Here is a 17,982-nt window from a genome sequence, read left to right as displayed (position 1 = left end):
TTCATGGCTATAGAAACTACAGACAAAAATGAAAACTTTAGATCACTATCCAAAATGTAAACCATTTTGTGTGTATGTGTGAGGGCTATGCTTTATGACATTTTCAAAACACCTGTTTACATGTCTTCCACACTCATCTTTCACATCAACAGCAGCACATGAGCCACTTTTTGAGGAGGACATTTGTTTATTTGAATTGAAGTGCAAACTGAAAACAAGAGCTGACTCCTCTGGGATACAACATCTCTTGTGCAGTAGAGAAATGAGGCCTTAAAATACATCTATTCAAGCTGGTTTCAAATACTGTCAGTGCAGCCTCTGCAATGCAACTTGGGGACCCAGAAGGACCTCAAAGACTATCTACTTATGCTGGTGCTTCTGTGTTACATAGTTCATGTCCAAAAAAAATCCATCAATAAGGCTTGATTGTGCTACATGTCTGTAATCTCAGGAAGCTGAGATGGGTGAATTACAAGTTCAAGGTCAGCCTTGGCTACATAGAAAGCCCTTCTCAAACTAAAGCAAAACAACAAAAAATGAAAAAGAAAGAAAAGTTAAAAAGCAACAACAACCACATTAGTGGAGGTATGGTTAAAAAGCTAAGCCCTGTGTTCGAGCCCCAGTACAGAGGAGAAAGCGGGGGGGGGGGGGGGATCAAAGAAGGGAGGGAGGGAGGAAAAGAGGGAAAGAGAGAGTGAGCGAGCCAGCGAGCCAGCAAAAGAGAGAGAGAGAGAGAGAGGGAGAGAGAACAAGAGAGAGAAAGAGAGAGAGAGAGGATGAGAGAGAGAAAGAGAGAAAGAGAGAGAGAGAGATCCATTGTTGGAACTTTTATTCTTTTAGTTAAATGGGTTCCAAATCCCATACCCTAGAAGGAAAAGGTTGATGAGATATCACCCCAGCCAGATCTGGCTACAGGACACAGCCCCTACTCATCAAGCAAACAGACCTTGATTACTTTCATATTTTGGACCTACAGAAGAAACAGTATTTAAGAAATTTCTGGGAGAGGAAATATGTTTGAAAATCACTGCTTAGATTAAGCTTAACTCATATGAAATTGAAAATACCTTTAAAAGTACATTTTGACCTATGGTACTGAAAAGTGAGGAGATTTGATAAGGGAGGGCAAAGTGCATCAATGAGGGATGAGGGATTCCTGAAAATAGTTACCTCTTCCTAATCATACGTTTTGCTGGCTTTGCAATTTTGACAAGACTGATCTTGTCTGATGCTCAGAGGGACAGGAAATTGCAAGCCCATCTGACCATGGGAACTGAAAAGACAGACTGAAGGGTGACAGAGTATAGATTTCTCAGGGAGCCAGGAGGGCTAGAACCCAAATTCCAGAGGAGAGAACACACATTTGGGCAGCATAGCCAATAAGGAGGTCCTTTCCAGCCAGATGATCTCACAGGGTCTGAAGAGGAGGGGTAGGTGGGCAGCATATACACCCCAACTATGGTACACATGAAAGCTCAGAGAGGTTATGTAAGGTTGCTCAAGATCACAAAGGAGTTGGACTACAAGCCAAGCACAGTTCTGTTTGGCTCACCTCCTCTGCCACCCCCAACTTCTAGATTTGTATTGGGTCAGTTAGAAAGTTATAAGCACTTGATGAGGCTGACATAAGAAAGAGAAGTAAATGTGTCATTAAGTAAGAAATCCAAGTCAAAGGGATTTGTGAGGCAAGCATTGGCAGCTTGAGCCTTACATCTCAGGAGATCTAAGGATCAAAGTTTGAAGCCAGTCTATGCAGAAAAGTCCCCGAGACTCATCTCCAGTTAACCAGCGAAAAGCCAGAGGTAGAAGTGTGGCTCAAGTGGTTGAACACCAGTCTTGAACAGAAAAGCCAAGTGATATTGCAAGGCCCTATGTATAAGCCCCAGAGCCAGACAAAAGAGCAGGGGGATTTGTGAAAACTCTGGTCCTCACCTGCTACAACGTCTCTGACCAAGGCTTTGAAAGCTGGATAGTAGCTGCTCTGAAGCTTGTCTAGGAGCTCAGCTATGCCCCTCATCTTCATGGTTCTCAGTTGATTATAAATGCACTCCAGATCCTCATACCTGTTATGCCACAGAGAAGGGTGAATCCAAGTGAGCATCAGGAAATGCCATCCATCCAGTGACGCCCTACCCTCCCACAGGTAGAGGGTCTCTGCAGATGACCATGCTTCTACACTAAGGGCTGGGGGACATCTGTCTCCTAACAGTGAGGGCAAAACCCTGTGTTGGGAACACAGGTTCAAAAGGGCAGCGTCAGGAGACATTGCTGTGACCATCTGGTGGCTGAAAAGCTTGGCAGCTGGAGGTCATTAGCTCTTGCAGCAAGGCTGGATAGGGTGAGAGCAGCATTGTTGGAGCAAGGCTGCTAGAGAAGGGTCTTGCCATAGGTTAGGAGCCAGGCATGAGGATGGGCATCTCAGCATGGTGGTACGTATAGGGCTGGAGCCCTACAGGCAGACCTGATCATGTGACATGGGCAATCTCCAGCCAATGTGGGGACAGGGACATCTGTTCCCAACATCTGTCTGTCTCCTTTTGAGTAAAGGATTTATCAGCACAGTGATAAACAGGAGCAAGGACATGGGAAGTACGGGGGGGGGGGGGGGGGCGGGGGGGGCGCGATAATCAGAAGCAATAATGAGTTATTTCTGGTCACACCATGGGACTGAGACAGAGCAGATATTAATGATAATTTTGGGATCTAGAAGAGGCTATTCTGCAGCCAACTTCCAAAAATCCCTCTGTTTTCAGATCCTTCCAAAAGGTATGTGTGCTCAACCTCCACTGTCTAAGGAGAAGGGAGCAGAAATTAGAAAAATATTCAAAAGTGTTGATGGATTTTACACATGGCTGAATAAAAATCGAAGAAGTTACGGAAGATGACATTGACAGTAACCCAAGAAAGGAAAGAATGCATCTCCCAGTCCACAGAAAAGCTGTATTGACTCACTTAGCTGTCTTCCTTAGGGAAGATGAGAAATATGCAGAGGGAGGGAACTACTCAGGGGTTAACTTCCTTGAGCCAGCTCTGGCTTTTTCCTCTACAAGATACTGTCCCAGAATTTGGGCATGTGCCTCCCTGCCTACCTGCTTTTCCAGAACTCCAGTTCCATTTTGGGGGTGGGATGCTCCCCTTGGAGGAGAGGCAGAGAAGAATCTCTCTTCAGCAACACCTGGATTTGGTGGCTCCACTTGACCACTGCAGACTCAATGGCATAGATAACGGACTTATCTATAGAATTCAAGCTGTGAAAGAGAAAAGAAATCTCCTGGAACTCATGGAAGTAACTTCAGCTTGGGTGTGTATTAGTCTTTTTTCCATTGCTATAACAAAATTCCTAAGGCCTGGAGATAACTTATAAAGAAAAGAGGTTTGTTTCCCCCATGTTTTGAGAGGCTAGAAGTTCAAAATTGTGATGTATTACTCATTTGTTTGTCATCTCCTGAGGGCATTGTGGCAGATGTCATCATGGCAGAAGTAGGAGCCAGAAGTAACACATAGAAAACAGGAAAGCAGAGAACAACAATCCTTTTGGAAGGAATAAACTTAAGTCCCATGGATCTATGATAGTCTTCTCTGAGGGCAGGACCTCCAATGGACTAATTACCTTGCACTAAGCTCCACCTCTTCAGGATTCCATCATTTTCTAACTTTGCCACTAATTTAGCTCCAAATGCATGAACACTTGGGGGGAAAACTCAAACCATATCCAAACCATACCTCTGAGTAGCTCCTACAAAAGAACTCCAAATCTTAAAAAAAAAAACAACAACAGAAAAAAACAAAAACAAAGACAATAACAAAAACAGAAGCTGGACATTGGTGGCTGACTCCTGTAATCCTAGCTACTTAGAAGGTTGAGATCTGAGGATGCTGGTTCACAGCCAGACTAAGGAGTAAAGTCTGTGAAACTCATCTCCAATGAACCACCAGAAAACCAGAAGTACTGCTGTTGGTCCAAAGTGGTAGAGTGCTAGCTTTGAGCACAAAAAGCTCAGGGACAGCAACCAGGCCCTGAATTCAAGCCCTATGGCCAACAAAAATAAAAAAATAAAAAGAACATATGTAAAATTCCATCTAACCTGTGAATTCTTTAGAATTTTCTGAAGCAGGGTCTTACTGTATAGTCTAGGATGGTTTAAATATTGCTCTGTAACCTAAGCTGTCCTTGAACTCACAATATATTCTCAGCTGTTGGGATTTCAGGCATGTACCACCACTACTCCCAGCTCCTAGACTGTGAATTCTTTTTGATTTTCATTGTGGGACTTGAACTTAGGGCCTGGGCACTTTTTCTGAGCTCTTTTGCTCAAGGCTAGTGCTTTACCACTTTGAGCTACAGCTCTACTCCTGTGAATTCTTACCATGTTTTAGTGATAGATTTTCTTGAGCAGTCAATTAAATGTACTGAAACTTCTCTCCCATAAACATGGCTATTTGTGTACATATCCAACAGTATATTAAGGGGCATATGCTGAAGACCAGTTTTAAAACTTCGATGCTGTCAGATTTTGCTGTCACTGTAAGAATAGGTCGGACAGAGCCATCAGGTGACCACCCAACTCTTATTTGAATCTCACCAGTGAAGGCATGAAGGCCAGCTTTCTATGTGAGGAAACAGCTCAGTAGATTGCCTCTTCCAGGAAGAAACTACATTGAACAATATCTGCTTCCCTGAATTTACTCATTTTGTTGTTCTAACTGCTGAAGCAAGAAGAAACGGGTTACTTCCTACTCAAGGTATACTAATATCTTTGAATAAATGCCATCATCATAATTTCACAATCTTCCCTTTTCCAATGGAGAATGAGATTCCAAAGCTTCTGCCTCATATACCTCTTTTGTTTTATTCTGTTTTAAATAGCTTAGCTATCTTTGGAAAAAATAAAAAATTAAAAGAAAATAGTTTAGCTGCCTGTGTATAGTTTTACTGAAAATCATACCTGCCAAGTACCAAGGGCACAGTGAGAAAGAAAGGAAGTGTATCCTTCACCTTTTCTAATCAGAAACCCACCTTCACTTAATTAAATTCATGTTTGCTGAAACAGGATATGGCAAACATGATTATGAAAAGTATTAGAGGGAGAAGATATTCACCTTCCCTAAAAAATGATTCAGCCTTTGGGGAAATTATCAAATTTGAACAAAGGGAGACAAACTCGGTAAGGATTATATACACACTCTTCGTGCCATTCAGTTGAAATATAAAGGGACCAGAAGAAGGATAGTTAAAATTTATTTATTTTGAAAATTGAGTATTTTTATTAAGCCCCAATAAGTTTCCTAGTTAAGTGGGAAATTACTTCCAATTATGCATGCAGTAATTACTTCCAATAGAAAAAATAAACTCTCAGTAAATGGTGCTGGCAAAATTGGTTAACTACTTGTAGAAAACTAAAGCTAGATCCTTATATATCACCCTGTACCAGAATCAACTCCAAATGCATCAAAGACCTTGGAATCAAAGCAGACACTCTGAAAACATTACAGGATGGAATAGGAGAAACCCTAGGTCTCCTTGGCACAGGCCGGAATGTTCTTAATAGAGACCCTGAAACACAACAAATCAAAGAAAGCTTGGACAAATGGGATTGCAAACAGAGCTTCTGCATGGCAAAGGACATAGGTAGCAAGATCAATAGAAAGCCCATAGATTGGGAGAAGATCTTCATTAGCCATACAACGGACAAGGGTCTCATATCTAAAATATACCTGGACCTCAAAAAATTAAATCCCCCAACAACAAATCTTCAAAGAAACAACTGCCCAATAAATAAGTGAGCTAAAGACTTAAAGAGAAACTTCTCTGAAGAGGAAAGAAGGATGGCCAATAGACACATGAAGAAATGCTCAACCTCTCTAGCCATAAATGAAATGCAAATCAAAACAACATTGAGATACCACCTCACCCCAGTTAGAATGGCTATAATCAAGAACTCTAATAACAACAGATGATGGAGGGGATGTGAACAGAAGGGAACCCTACTGCATTGTTGGTGGGAGTGTAAACTTGTTCAACCACTTTGGAAAGCAGTATGGAGGTTGCTCAAAAGACTCCACATAGAGCTCCCCTATGACCCAGCAATCCCACTTTTGGGCATTTACCCAAATGTTCACAAACAAGACCACACTAAAGCTATCAGCACGACCAAGTTTATTGCAGCATTATTTACCATTGCTAAGATAGGGAACCAACCCAGATGCCCCTGAGTAGATGAATGCATCAAGAAAATGTGGTATATATACACAATGGAATTCTATGCCTCCATCAGAAAGAATGACATTGCCCCATTTGTTAGGAAATGGAAAGACTTGGAAAAAATTATATTAAGTGAAGTAAGCCAGGTCCAAAGAAACATAGGTCCCATGGTTTCCTTTACTTGCAGTAACTAGTATATGTCTGAGTCAAGCAGAAAAGATCAGATAAGTTGATGTTAAGGAAATGAACCCTAAGCTATGTATTCAAATGTTTTTTCCTTTCATGTGATTGTTTCTGACACATTTATAAGATTATTTCTTTGTTGCTTTGTATGTCCCTCCCCCATGCTTTCACTGTATTTGATATTGGTATAATTTGTGGAGGAGAAGGGAAAAACAAATCGTTTAAATAGGGATACAGGTGGACCCATTGCAACAATGAGATGTACAAGTCGTTATGTCGAAAACGAACTTTACAACTTTGGTGAGGGGGGGAGAGGTGGGGGGAAGGATGGGATGGGAAGGGGAAACAAAGGAAGAGGCTACAATGCTTGATAAGAAATGTACTCATTATCTTGCTCATGTTATTGTAACCCCTCTGTGCAGTATTTTCACAATAAAAAAAGAAAAAATAAACTCATTCTGAAGTATATTGCTGTTGTGTACAATATATTATTCTTCAGTCATGTTGTGGTTCCCGAATAAGTAACAATGACAGTGATACATTGAAAATTCCTAGCAATATGGTAAACCTAACTCATGTAGGAAGCTCACTTGTGGCCATACACAAATAGAAATTCTAGACAAAATAAAAGCCATTTTTATATACACAGTGTAGCTTCAGAAAAAAAAATTCCCAAGGGATAAGGTGACCTCAATGGTGTAATGTGAAGTGGAGCCTGATGGTACCTCTGACATCTCAAAGGAGAAGAGACTGATGTTGTAATGGACTCCCTAATAAACTATATTGCTTCCTCCTGGGGGTAGAGGAAAATCCCTAACACCTGTTTTTTTTTTAATGCTACAGCTACAGGGGGAGGAACAGCTGGAACCATAACAAACGCCACTAGAGTTAGTGCTGTGACACTGTGTACTGAGTAAACGTGGGTGAGGAGTATAGGCTCCAGGACTGGCCTGGGTCTTCACCAATGACGAGCTTGATAAAGCAAAGCACTGGAATCACTGTGGCTGCTCTCAGCCCTAACATGATTCTGAACAAATGAAGGCCATGCTGCTGTGATAGCTTAAAAGGCTTTAGAAAGCATTGTAAGGATGAGGGATAAAGTGGGGCACGCATACCGACCAATCCCAGGATATTGGCCAGCAGACACTGGGCTTGGGTGTGGATCAAGATGTAAAGAGTCAGAAACAGAAAAGTCATTTGAAGAAAATATCTGAATAAACAAGCTTGCCTTCTATCTCAGAGGTACATATGGTCAGGCTGGCGATACTTACGCTGACTCACTTTCAGAATCCACAAACTCCATTTCTATTGGAAGAGGCAGCAAAGTTCTTCCTTTCACTTGCTCAAGGATAACCAGGAGGTCACACTGCAGGCTGTGGGCATGCCGCCTGACATCTTGACATACCATGTGGGGCCAGTCTAGGTGATTCTTCTCATTAGCCAGGACAGGTATAATGACCTGTAACAGAAGTGTATGCAGGGGAAGGTAAGCATTCTATGTCTGAGCCTTTAGAGAAAAACATTTCAGAAAATGTCCATCCATCCTTCCTTCAGGTCATGATGCTGTTGGCTTAAGACTGAGGTCCAATGCTATATGATGCTTTGGCTTTTGGCAAAAGCAAAATGACCTCTAATAGACTACCTGCAAGTTTTCCTCTTTGCTCTGATCCTGTGGGTAAGGAGTCCTAGCCAAATAACTCTCCTTACTATGGAGGAACAAGAACACTGCCTACTTTTCCCTGAGTGTCAGGCTTCAGTTCCTTGCCAGACCCTGTAACTCTTGGAACAAGCCAATTACATCCTCCCACAGGAACCCAGGGGGCAACAACCCCTTCCATACCACAAAGTAGCCCTCCCCAACCCAGCTGCTCTGTGTTCCCTCTATTCTCAAATGCAACCTTAAATGCCCTTGCCTGGTGGACTGCCCTCTTCTCTACTGAGCTTGTGTGATTGGTAGGACACTGTCTGTGTCATCTACTCTGAATTAGATGTCATAAATTCAAGTTGTCATTATTATCCTAGGATCATGAATATTTCCTTCACCAATTGTGGGTAAATAAGAACTGATGGAAATGCTCAGAAAGGCCAGAACTAAGAAAAGGGGAAAAGAGACAAAAAGATAGGGGCTTCATGAAGGTAAAGATGACCTGTCTATATAAATTGTGTGAGAGGCACATTTTAAGATTTGCAGATCATGTTTATATCCATATCTTTGGAGTAAACGTTAGTCAATGTTGACCACACAACCACACAACATATGTCCTTTTGGCACTGAATCTGAGCCAATAAGGGTCTGGCCAAAGTATCCTATCAGAGCTTTTCAGGGAGGAGATAGCTACTTTTTTCTATTAGCCTGGAGTATCAATGCAGAGAAAAGAGAATTCATTTGGGAAAAGATCAAGTCCTGGTTACTGTTTGAGCTCCTGAACTTAGCGTCTCCAGAAGTTTTTTTTTTAATTGACTTTCTGTCACTAGCAACTGCAAATTTTGTCAGTGTAGCACACTAGAAGCCTGTGCCTCTTAAAATCACACAACTCAGTAAGCACCAGTGGCTTGCTTATACCTATAACTGCAGCAACTCAAAAGGCTGGGATTTGAAGGACTGTGGTTCTAAACTAACCAGTGCTTTGTTTGTTTTGTTTTTGAGGTAGTTCATGAGATTCCATCTCCAAAATAACTAGCACCAAGTAAGGTGAGCTAGGCACTAGTACCTTATGCCTGTAATCTTTTTAGCTACTCAGAAGGCTGAAATGTGAGGATCACAGTTTGTAGCCATCCTGGGAAGAAAAGTCTATAAGACTCTTATTTCCAATTAACCACTAATAAGCTGGAAGAGGAGGTATGGCTGAAGTGGTAGAGCAACAGTCTTGAGAAAAAAAGCTAAAAGAGAGCACCCAGGCCTTGAGTTCAAGCCCCAGCCCCAATTCCTGGGCTGGAGGCATGGTTCAAGTGGAAGAATACCAAGCAAGCTGAGCAAACATGCAAACTCTGGTACTGGCATGTGTATGCATACGCACATACACACACTTACAAAATTATGCAACTAATGTGATGAGGGAGCTACCAAAGAAACAATGAAAAGGAAACACGAATCCAGATGGCTGATTAGTTTCTGTATATGACTAGCATGTAAAATTCCAGAAGATGATCCTTCCCTGTTCTTTCTGGAAACATTGATTGAGCTGGGAACTTATGTGAATGGCAAGCATAAAAAGGAAAAACAAACGTTCCTTACTAAACTCTATCATATTCATATTGAGAAAAGACTTTGGGCCCGGAGCAGAAGCCCTGACTGGGAAAGAGAATGAACTGGATTCCTCCCAGGATCTCGAAGGTAGGGACTGAATCTCGTTGGGTCCTTACAAGCCTGCAGTGTGCCTCTCCTGTTCTGAGCACCCTCACAGAGGTCTATGAATGCATGCTGTCTGCAGAAAAAGTGGTGGGTGGGTTTTGGTTTGATTTTTGAGGGCTTTGAGTGACAGAAAAATAACAAATGTAAATTCTCTATGAAATGAAGATGTACTCATTCATTTACTTAGTGTTTTTTTACTTAGTCTTTTTATTGAAACAGGGCCTATGTAGCCCAGGCTGGCCTTAAACTTGATATCCTTCTGCTTCAACTTCCTGAGTGCTGAGATTATAGGTATATGCACTCTACCTGGATAGTGAGTACTAATAAAACACGTATATGCTAGTGCCAAGTGCTAGGACACATCAGAGAACAACACAAAGAAAGGTCCATAACCTCATAAAGTTTATGTTCTAGGAGAGCAAAAGTCAACAGGTAACCTTTGTCAATAAAAATAAATATGGCAGGGGAAGGAGACCACAGGGTGGAAGGGATGTAATTGTGAATACTGAAGCCAGCATCAGTCTCATTGAGATGATAACACTTGAACAAAGAGTGGAGAGGTTGGGAAGAGCTCTGCAAAGACTTGGGGGATGTATATTGCAAGCAGAAGATGTAAACAGTGCAAAGGTCCCAGGTGGGAGTATATCTGATATGATGGAACAGTGCAGGAACTTGTGACATTGATACAGGGCAGGACCAAGAAAATGGGATCTTATCACGTGCAGCCTTGCCCCCAGGATTCTGACTTTGGCTCTTGGAGAAATGAACAAGGTTGAAAGACTTTTGAGCAAAGGAGAGACATGCTGTGACATTGTTTAGTGGCATCACTTAAGCTGTTGTGAAGAGATCGATGTTTCAGGGCAAAAGCAAAAAAGGAGGTCAGTTAGGGAGTTACAGCTATAGTAAACAGTGACTTGGCCCAGGAGTAGCAGTTGTGGTGGAAGGAATAATCTAAATCTATAGGCTTTGAAAGTACAATGTGACATCTTCATGTTTGGGAGGTATGTAAGAAAACGTAGCCTCAGCATGATGTTCAGACTTGAACCTTGAGCCACAGGAAAACTGGCATTGTGGAGAAGACTCAAATAGAGACATATCAGGAAGTTTTAAACAGAGGATGAGAGGATTGCTTGTGGACATGACAAAATTGGATGTATCTGCTAGATTTCAAGATGGAGACACTGGGAAGGCTGATATGCAAATAGGGGCTCAGAGGTGAAGGAAGGACTAGAGATAAATTTGGGAAGTGTCAGAAATGGCTTATAAAATTTTGAAATTGAATGATATTTCCCTAAGGAAAAGGATATGTGTAGAAAAGAGAAGATGTCCAAGGAATGAGCCCAAGCATTTTTCATTTCAATGTTAAGAAGCAGAAGAGGCTGGATGCTATTGGTTCATACTTGTTATCCCAGTTACTCAAGTGCCTCAGATCTGAGGATTTGTGGTTCCAAGCCAGGCTGGGCAGAAATTCTCAAGACTCTTAAATCTAACTAATCAGCAAAATGTCAGAAGTGTAGGTGTGGTTCAAGTGTCAGAGTGGCCAGGAGTAAGCAAAAAGGCTAAACAAGAGTGCAAGACCTTGAGTTCAAGCTCCTATTCTGACACAAAAGGAAGGAAGGAAGTTAGGAAGGAAGGAAGGAAGAAAGGAAGGAAGAAAGGAAGGTAGGGAGGGAGGGAGGGAAGGAGGAGAGGAAGAAGAAGATAGAAGAGGAGCTTCCAACATCAGACTCTCTGAGAATGGGTAAAAAGTTGGACAAGAAATGCACTTATGTACATTTTGTACTTATGTACACTTTGTACATTATGTACTTATGTACCTTACTTATATAACTATAACTCCTCTGTACATCACCTTGACATTATTAAAAGAACAATAGAGATAGGATTAAGTTTTAAAAAAGCCAGAAGCCTGGATTCCTAGAAGTCTGAGGAACAAAGAGTGTGGTTGAAGGAGAGGCTTGCCATGTGCTGTGAACTAATTAAGCAGTCCAGTGGAGATAGTTAGGAATATTGCCAAGTTCTTTTACTCCTCTTCTGGGAGGTTGATAGCCAAGTATGAAATAAAACAGAAAAGGCTGGATCCCAGTAAGATGATTCACATAGTCCAGAAATTTTGCTTTAACATAGAAATAAAAGGTAACAAGGGAGTAAGGTGGGGGCCAATAGGAATTACCTATAAGAAAGGGAAAGTAGAATGGAGGAGAGAAGAGGAAGATTACTAGGGTAGGATTCAGGGTAAAACAGGCAATTTTGTTTGGCCAGTTGTAGGGCATGAACTATGGCCTGGGCACTGTCCCTGAGCTCTTTTGCTCAAGGCTAGCACTCTACCACTTTTAGCCACAGCTCCACTTCCAGTTTTTGAGTGGTTAATTAGAGGTAAGAGTCTCAGGGGGACTTTTCTGCCCGGATTGGCTTTGAACCGTGATACTCAGATCTCAGCCTCCTGAGTAGGTAGGATTACAGACATGGACACCCTGCTAAAACAGATATTTTCAGTCTTAAGAGTTGGCATCAGATAGGACAGTAAACCTATAGCATAAGAGGTATGGCAGAGGAAAGGACAGAAGTAAAAATATTGGCAGATGGGGTTAGCCAAGTGTGTGGAATTTAGGTTCTGGTGTGTGTGTGTGTGTGTGTGTGTGTGTGTGTGTGTGTGTGTGTGTGTGTGTGTGTGTGTGTGTGTGTGTGTGTGTGTGTGTGTGTGTGTGTGTGTGTGTGTGTGTGCGCGCGCACGCGCTTAAGAAAGAAGAAAGATCATCGTGTGAGGTTAAAAAAGGTGTTGGATATTTAAAGGAAGAGAGAAGGAAGTTGTGAACCAGTGATCTAAAAGAGCAAGAAAATAGTTAAGAGTGAAGAATAAAAGGATGCCTGGTAAGAAATCTAAAAGGCTTGGTAAAAATTCAAAGTGAGAAATATAAAGTGAAACCAGGGAAATTTTCCATAGCCCTAGTCAGTTTCAAGGTGAAGGTATGGAGCATGTAGAACAGGATTTCACCAAGATCATGGTTTTACCAAAGGAGTGTGTCCTGGCAGGGTAAGGAGCCAGTAAGTCAGAGGTGGTGCAAGTGAATCATGATAACCATGGAGTACACCACTCATTCGGGGCAAAGAATGTGAACCCAGGGAATGAGTGAGGGAGCAAGGGACAGGGGGAAGACAGCCGAGTCCAGGGAATGTTGGAGTCAGAGCCTGACAGGAAATGAGCTGGAAGAACACTAGTGGCCACTGCCCTTTAGCTGGTGCATGAAACGGAATCATGAGGGTGGTGGTTACTGGTAATACAAGGTCTGAGAATGGCTACCAGAGCTTTGCATGCTTAAGAAAAGTAGGACAAGATCACTGGAGGAGAAAGGGGAAAGGAACTCAGAGGCCAAGTTAGTGGAAGGATCATTTACTTCTATTGAAATAATTACATGCTATTTCATATGCCTGGAGAATGTTGGGAAATTTACAGTAAGCCAGGTGCCATATCCACAAAGGAGTGAGTTCAGCATTATCGGCATAGGATGCAGCCACCAGAGGGGGCGATTTTGATAAGTCATTCAAACTGGAGACTAAGCCACATAAATGGTAAAGCAGCTAGGAGAACACCTGTCCCCACTCCGGTCTCACAGGAAGGAGGGCTGTGGGGGGAAATGAGTCAGTCTTGGATAGAGCATGGTAAGAAGGCTTATAAAATTCAGTGTAACAATGACTCTCCTTTATGGACTCTCCTTTAGGGAACATAATGTGACCCACTCTCTTCGAAGTGTCCCAGAATATGAATACTGTATTTCATAATATCCCTGAGAGTCTGGGTCTTACAAAGTGACATAACTTGCTCATATCACATTATTGAAGTGGACAGAACCAGGGTTTGAAGAAAGGTCAATCAAGACTCCATGTTTCCTGCTCACTCTCCCAAAGCACAAAAATTCAAAACAGCATCTGAGTCTCAGAACCTTAGGGGAAGGATCTGACAGCATTGAATCAATGGGTTCAGAGGTGAGAGAAAGAAAGTAGAAAAATCAGTTACTGTGTGCTGTTGATTCTTCCTTTGAGTATTTCTTAAGCCATATTTTATTTGAATCTTGCACCAGTGTAATGGGACAAAACTATTGTTGAAAGTATAGATTTCTTCTCTGTGTCAGCACCTCCCCCAAATGTAGAAGCATACTCCCATGTATACACAGCAGGAAAACTGCCAGGTGGATTCTAGATGTTAGGGGTGCTCAGTGCAGAGGTTGAAGGAAAAAGTGGGAAAGGGAGTCAGAGGCTAAGCAAATACAGGTACATTGGAAGAAGGGGTGGAGAGAGGAGAGGAGACAGGGAGTAAAGGAGGGAAAGAGGCAAATGGAGGGGGCCTGGAAGACGGGAGGTGAACAAGGTTTCAAAGACACTGAATAAACTCCAGGGTGTGTAGTAGAAATACAGAGAGTTGACTGGACTAAGGATTCCTCTTATCAGCTTTCAATAACACAAGAAAAGAATCTGAGTATTTTGTAATTAAATTGTTTTATTCAATTTTTCAGTAGATAATACATTTAGGAGGCATAGATATTTTCAAGTAGAAAAGCTTTTGGAGTAAAAAGTAAGCATTTTACCTACCCCAATACTTCCACTATCCAGTTCCCCCAGAATATAGGTTTCTCCATTAGAGTATCCTTTCTCCCTGCCACCTTCCCTCCCTGCCTCTCTTCTTCCCTCTCTCCCTTGTCTTCCTCCTTCTTTCCATCCCTCTCCCCATCTTCTTTTCCTCCTTCTCTTTCCTTTTTCCTTTTTCTCTTAAACATAAATGGTTGCATACTGAACAATCTTGCACCTGTTTAAAAATAATCTTACATTGCAGCATTACTCACAATATCCAAGACAGGAAAAACTGATGAAGAAAATGTGTTATTATGTACAGTTGAATAATATCAGCATTTTTTTAAAAAAGAAAATCTTAACATTCGTGACAATAGATATGAACATTGAAGCTATTAGGCTAAGTGAATCAGATACAAAAAGCTAAGTGCAGAGTGGGGAGCATGGCTCAAGTGGTAGAGCACCCACATAGTAAGTATGAGGCCCTGAGTTCAAACCTCAGTACTGCCAAAAAAAATATTACTGCACTTAGATGAGAAACTCAAAGAAGGCAAATTCAAAGACAGACAGCAGGATGGTATTTTCCAGGGTGTAGAGATAGGGACACTGGAGGTTGTTTGACTGTGGAGTTCCTGTCATACTGGATAGGGACATTCTTCAGAACTGTTATACAACAAAGTGTATATTCATGACAATATCATATTGGATACTTGGAACCTGTTAGGAGGGTGAATTTGACATTATGTGTTTTTTTGTAAATCAAAATTCAAAAATTACCTTAATTTGCTCCCTTTGGTGCAATTAAAACTAAAATAAAACAGCTCAGATTGGGGAAGGAGAGGGAACAATTGGGAAGGGGTAGAACTAACAAAGACAGTGAGTGAAAATGAATATGATCCATGTAGTTTATTTGCATGTATGAAAATAGAATGATGACGCCTGTTGGAAGTTTTAAGAAGAGGGGCTTGGGATGTACAAGTGTGATAGAGGAGGCCAGGTTGATCAAGATGGATTGTGTACATGTGTGGAAATGTCTCAGTGAATTCTCCCCTCTCTCAAATACAGCTGATAGATGCTAATAAATAAAACTTAAATTACGATAAGGGTTGTTCTATATCAATCATTTTACAAAATAGCATCACAGCATTTCAGTGTGAAAATGGATCATCATTCAGTCATTTTGCTGCTGATTGAGGAATACTGTTTCCAGTCTCTTTCACTGGACCAAGGCTAAATTCTTGAAAACTTGAAAATATCAAAGGAGTTAGACTCACATTTGCTTTGCTGGATTTCTTTTCCTTAGCCACAATACAATTCTGAGATGGGCACATATTCCCTAGATACATTAGATTATATTCTTTTTCTGAACCTTTGTTCAATCTAGACTCATACCTTGGAAGGTGTTTTACTTGACTTACCCAGACCCTCCTCCTTACTCTGAAGCCAGTTTAACATTAGGCCAAGGGTGCTTCTCAGACCATATGCATATTTCTCTTTTCTGAACCCAATGGCATTTTCTATCTTCATTCATTGGGATTTGATCCAAACTTGGACTTCAGATATTATAGATTGGTAAGACCATGCTAATGGTTAAAACTTTAAAATACTACCACTCCTACTGGTAAATTTAGCTTCTTTGGACCCCTGAGACCTGTTCTATACATCCTACCCCTTCCTTGAATCCTCCTTCCCACAGCCTCATTATAAAGCAAGTGGCTAACACCAACCATAAGGTGAACTCTACCCCACTTATATCCTGTCTTTAATATTTTGAACATGCTATATACTGAATATGCTCTGGCTTTCTAAAGTAAGCATTCCATGGATGGGAACATGTCTTCTACTTCTTTGGTATTCCCCATAACATCTGTTTCATGAAAGATCATATAGCCAGAAGCCTGGTACCAGTGGAGTGACTCATATCTGTAATCCTAGCTACTTAGGAGCCTGAGACCTGTTTGGAGTCAGCCTAGGCAGAACAGTCCAAGAGACTCCATCTCCAAAATAATCAGCAAAAAGCTGGGAGGATGAGTGGCTCAAGTAGTATAGTGCCATCTGTGAGCCACAAGTCTGAGTAAAGCACAAGGACCTGAATTCAAGCCCCAGTACTGACACACAGGAAAATAATAAAAGAAAAGAATAAAAGAACGGTGACAATCTGGAGGAGCAAAGGTACCATCCTTCAGAAGCACATGTACCCCCTGGACTGGTAGGAAAATTTGCATGCTTTCCAGAAGGTCTAAATGGTCCAAGAATCTTTTCTGGGCAGCCCTCAGGAATCTCTTGCACACTAGACACTTGTATGGTGCTGTTCAAGCACTACACAATCAACAACCCGATCTTCCTCTGGGCAACTCCTCTAAATGCCTGCTGGACATTTCCAAAACGCTGCTCCATTTCTGCATGCACAGGGCTGCAAAGTTTCATAGATGAATGAGGTATAAGAAAAAAAAAAATCAAAACCAAACCACCTCCCTTAAACTCCTCTGCAGAATTAAACCTTTCGTCTCCTTAACCCATAGATCCATTAGTAACATCCCCTAATTGACTACTTCGGGTCCTTACCCCTTTTTGATGGACAGGAGGAATTAAGAAAACATACTTAAAAAGTAATGGAGCCAAGCAATTCTTCAAACTCTAGTCTTTCCCCCTTCCCCCTTTGGCTAAAATCCACTCCTGGGTTCTCAACTTGCCTCTACTCTGGTCTAACAGGTCAATCAAGACAACCAAGCCCCAGATGTGTTCTGGTTTGTTTTCCATCCAGCTCTGCCCTTCCGCTGGGTCTCTGGCTCTGCCCTCTACCCCCATCCCAAAGTTCTCTCAGGACTCCAGAACTGGGCTCTCAGTCAGCATCCTGGACCCCTCTGCCTCTGCCCCCGCCCCTTGGCCCGCCCCTAGGCCCCGCCCATCTGTCTTGCCCCGCCCTCGCCGCAGGCTCCACCCCCTCCTCCCCCCGGCCCAGGTCTAGCCGGCGCTGGGCGGCCGACCCACCCTCACCTCAGAGAGCAGCGCGGCCAGGTGCTCCAGAGGCGCTGCGGGCAGGTCCCCGCAGAGCACCGCGCCGCGGAGACTACTGGATCCTGGAGGCTCGGGCCTGGTGCGCAAGAAAAACATCCCCTTCGCGCGAGCCGGGCCTGGCTCGGATCCGGCCTCCAGCCCGGGTCGTACCGCCAGGCCCCCGGGCCCGGGCCGCACCACCAGCAACGGCCGCGGCCCTTCAGCGGCATCGTGGCTGAGGAAGGCTTGGAGCAGCTGCTCCACCTCGGCTGTCCCCGCGCAGCGCTCCCACACGCCCGCCGCCGGCCGCAGGCTCTGAGCCACGTAGGACCCCAGGAGACGCAGCCTCGGGTCGCCCTGGGGCTCATCGTCAGCGTTCTGCGCGGGCAGCGGCGCCCGCTCCTCAGCGCTCGGCATCGCTGGGTCCCGGAGCTGCATTCGTTTCCCTAGCGACGGGGACGCGGCTAGGACGTCCCTCCTCTGCTCTCTTCTTATTGGTCAATTGGCCCCTGGGCCCGCCCCTTTCAGGCGAATAAGGTAGGCGAGGAACAGCGGGAAGGGGCGGGTCGCGTCGGTGTTGCTAGGAAACCAGAGGGGTTGTCCTTGGTCTGATTGATTGGTAGGGCTCAGGAGGACTGCAGGGCAGCGTTGGTTGTGGGAGGGCCACTTGGAGAGGACAAGC

General features: G+C 43.1%; 1 protein-coding gene across 2 annotated transcripts in view; it reads right to left on the bottom strand.

Moving 5' to 3' along the window:
- The window catches only part of Dnah9 (dynein axonemal heavy chain 9), a 339,142-nt gene extending 321,378 nt beyond the window's left edge, over nucleotides 1–17,764 (bottom strand). The window contains exons 1-5 of one of the 2 annotated variants that reach the window (XM_042693426.1): nucleotides 17,301–17,764; nucleotides 7,667–7,844; nucleotides 3,611–3,629; nucleotides 3,090–3,248; nucleotides 1,933–2,063 (exon numbers count right to left, since the gene is read on the bottom strand). In XM_042693426.1, the coding sequence (XP_042549360.1) occupies nucleotides 1,933–2,063; nucleotides 3,090–3,248; nucleotides 3,611–3,629; nucleotides 7,667–7,844; nucleotides 17,301–17,738 (925 nt within the window). In that variant the 5' untranslated portion in view covers nucleotides 17,739–17,764. Of the gene's footprint in view, nucleotides 1–1,932; nucleotides 2,064–3,089; nucleotides 3,249–3,610; nucleotides 3,630–7,656; nucleotides 7,845–17,300 lie in introns of both variants that reach the window. The other variant, XM_042693416.1, reaches the window with a different exon arrangement.
- Between the last annotated feature and the right edge of the window lie 218 nt (nucleotides 17,765–17,982).

This window comes from Dipodomys spectabilis, unplaced genomic scaffold (genome assembly GCF_019054845.1).
Source record: "Dipodomys spectabilis isolate Male_0828 unplaced genomic scaffold, ASM1905484v1 ptg000004l, whole genome shotgun sequence".
In the NCBI taxonomy this organism is placed as follows: Eukaryota; Metazoa; Chordata; class Mammalia; order Rodentia; family Heteromyidae; genus Dipodomys; species Dipodomys spectabilis.
Note: the sequence above shows the minus strand (reverse complement) of the source record. Positions and strands in the feature narration are given on the sequence as shown.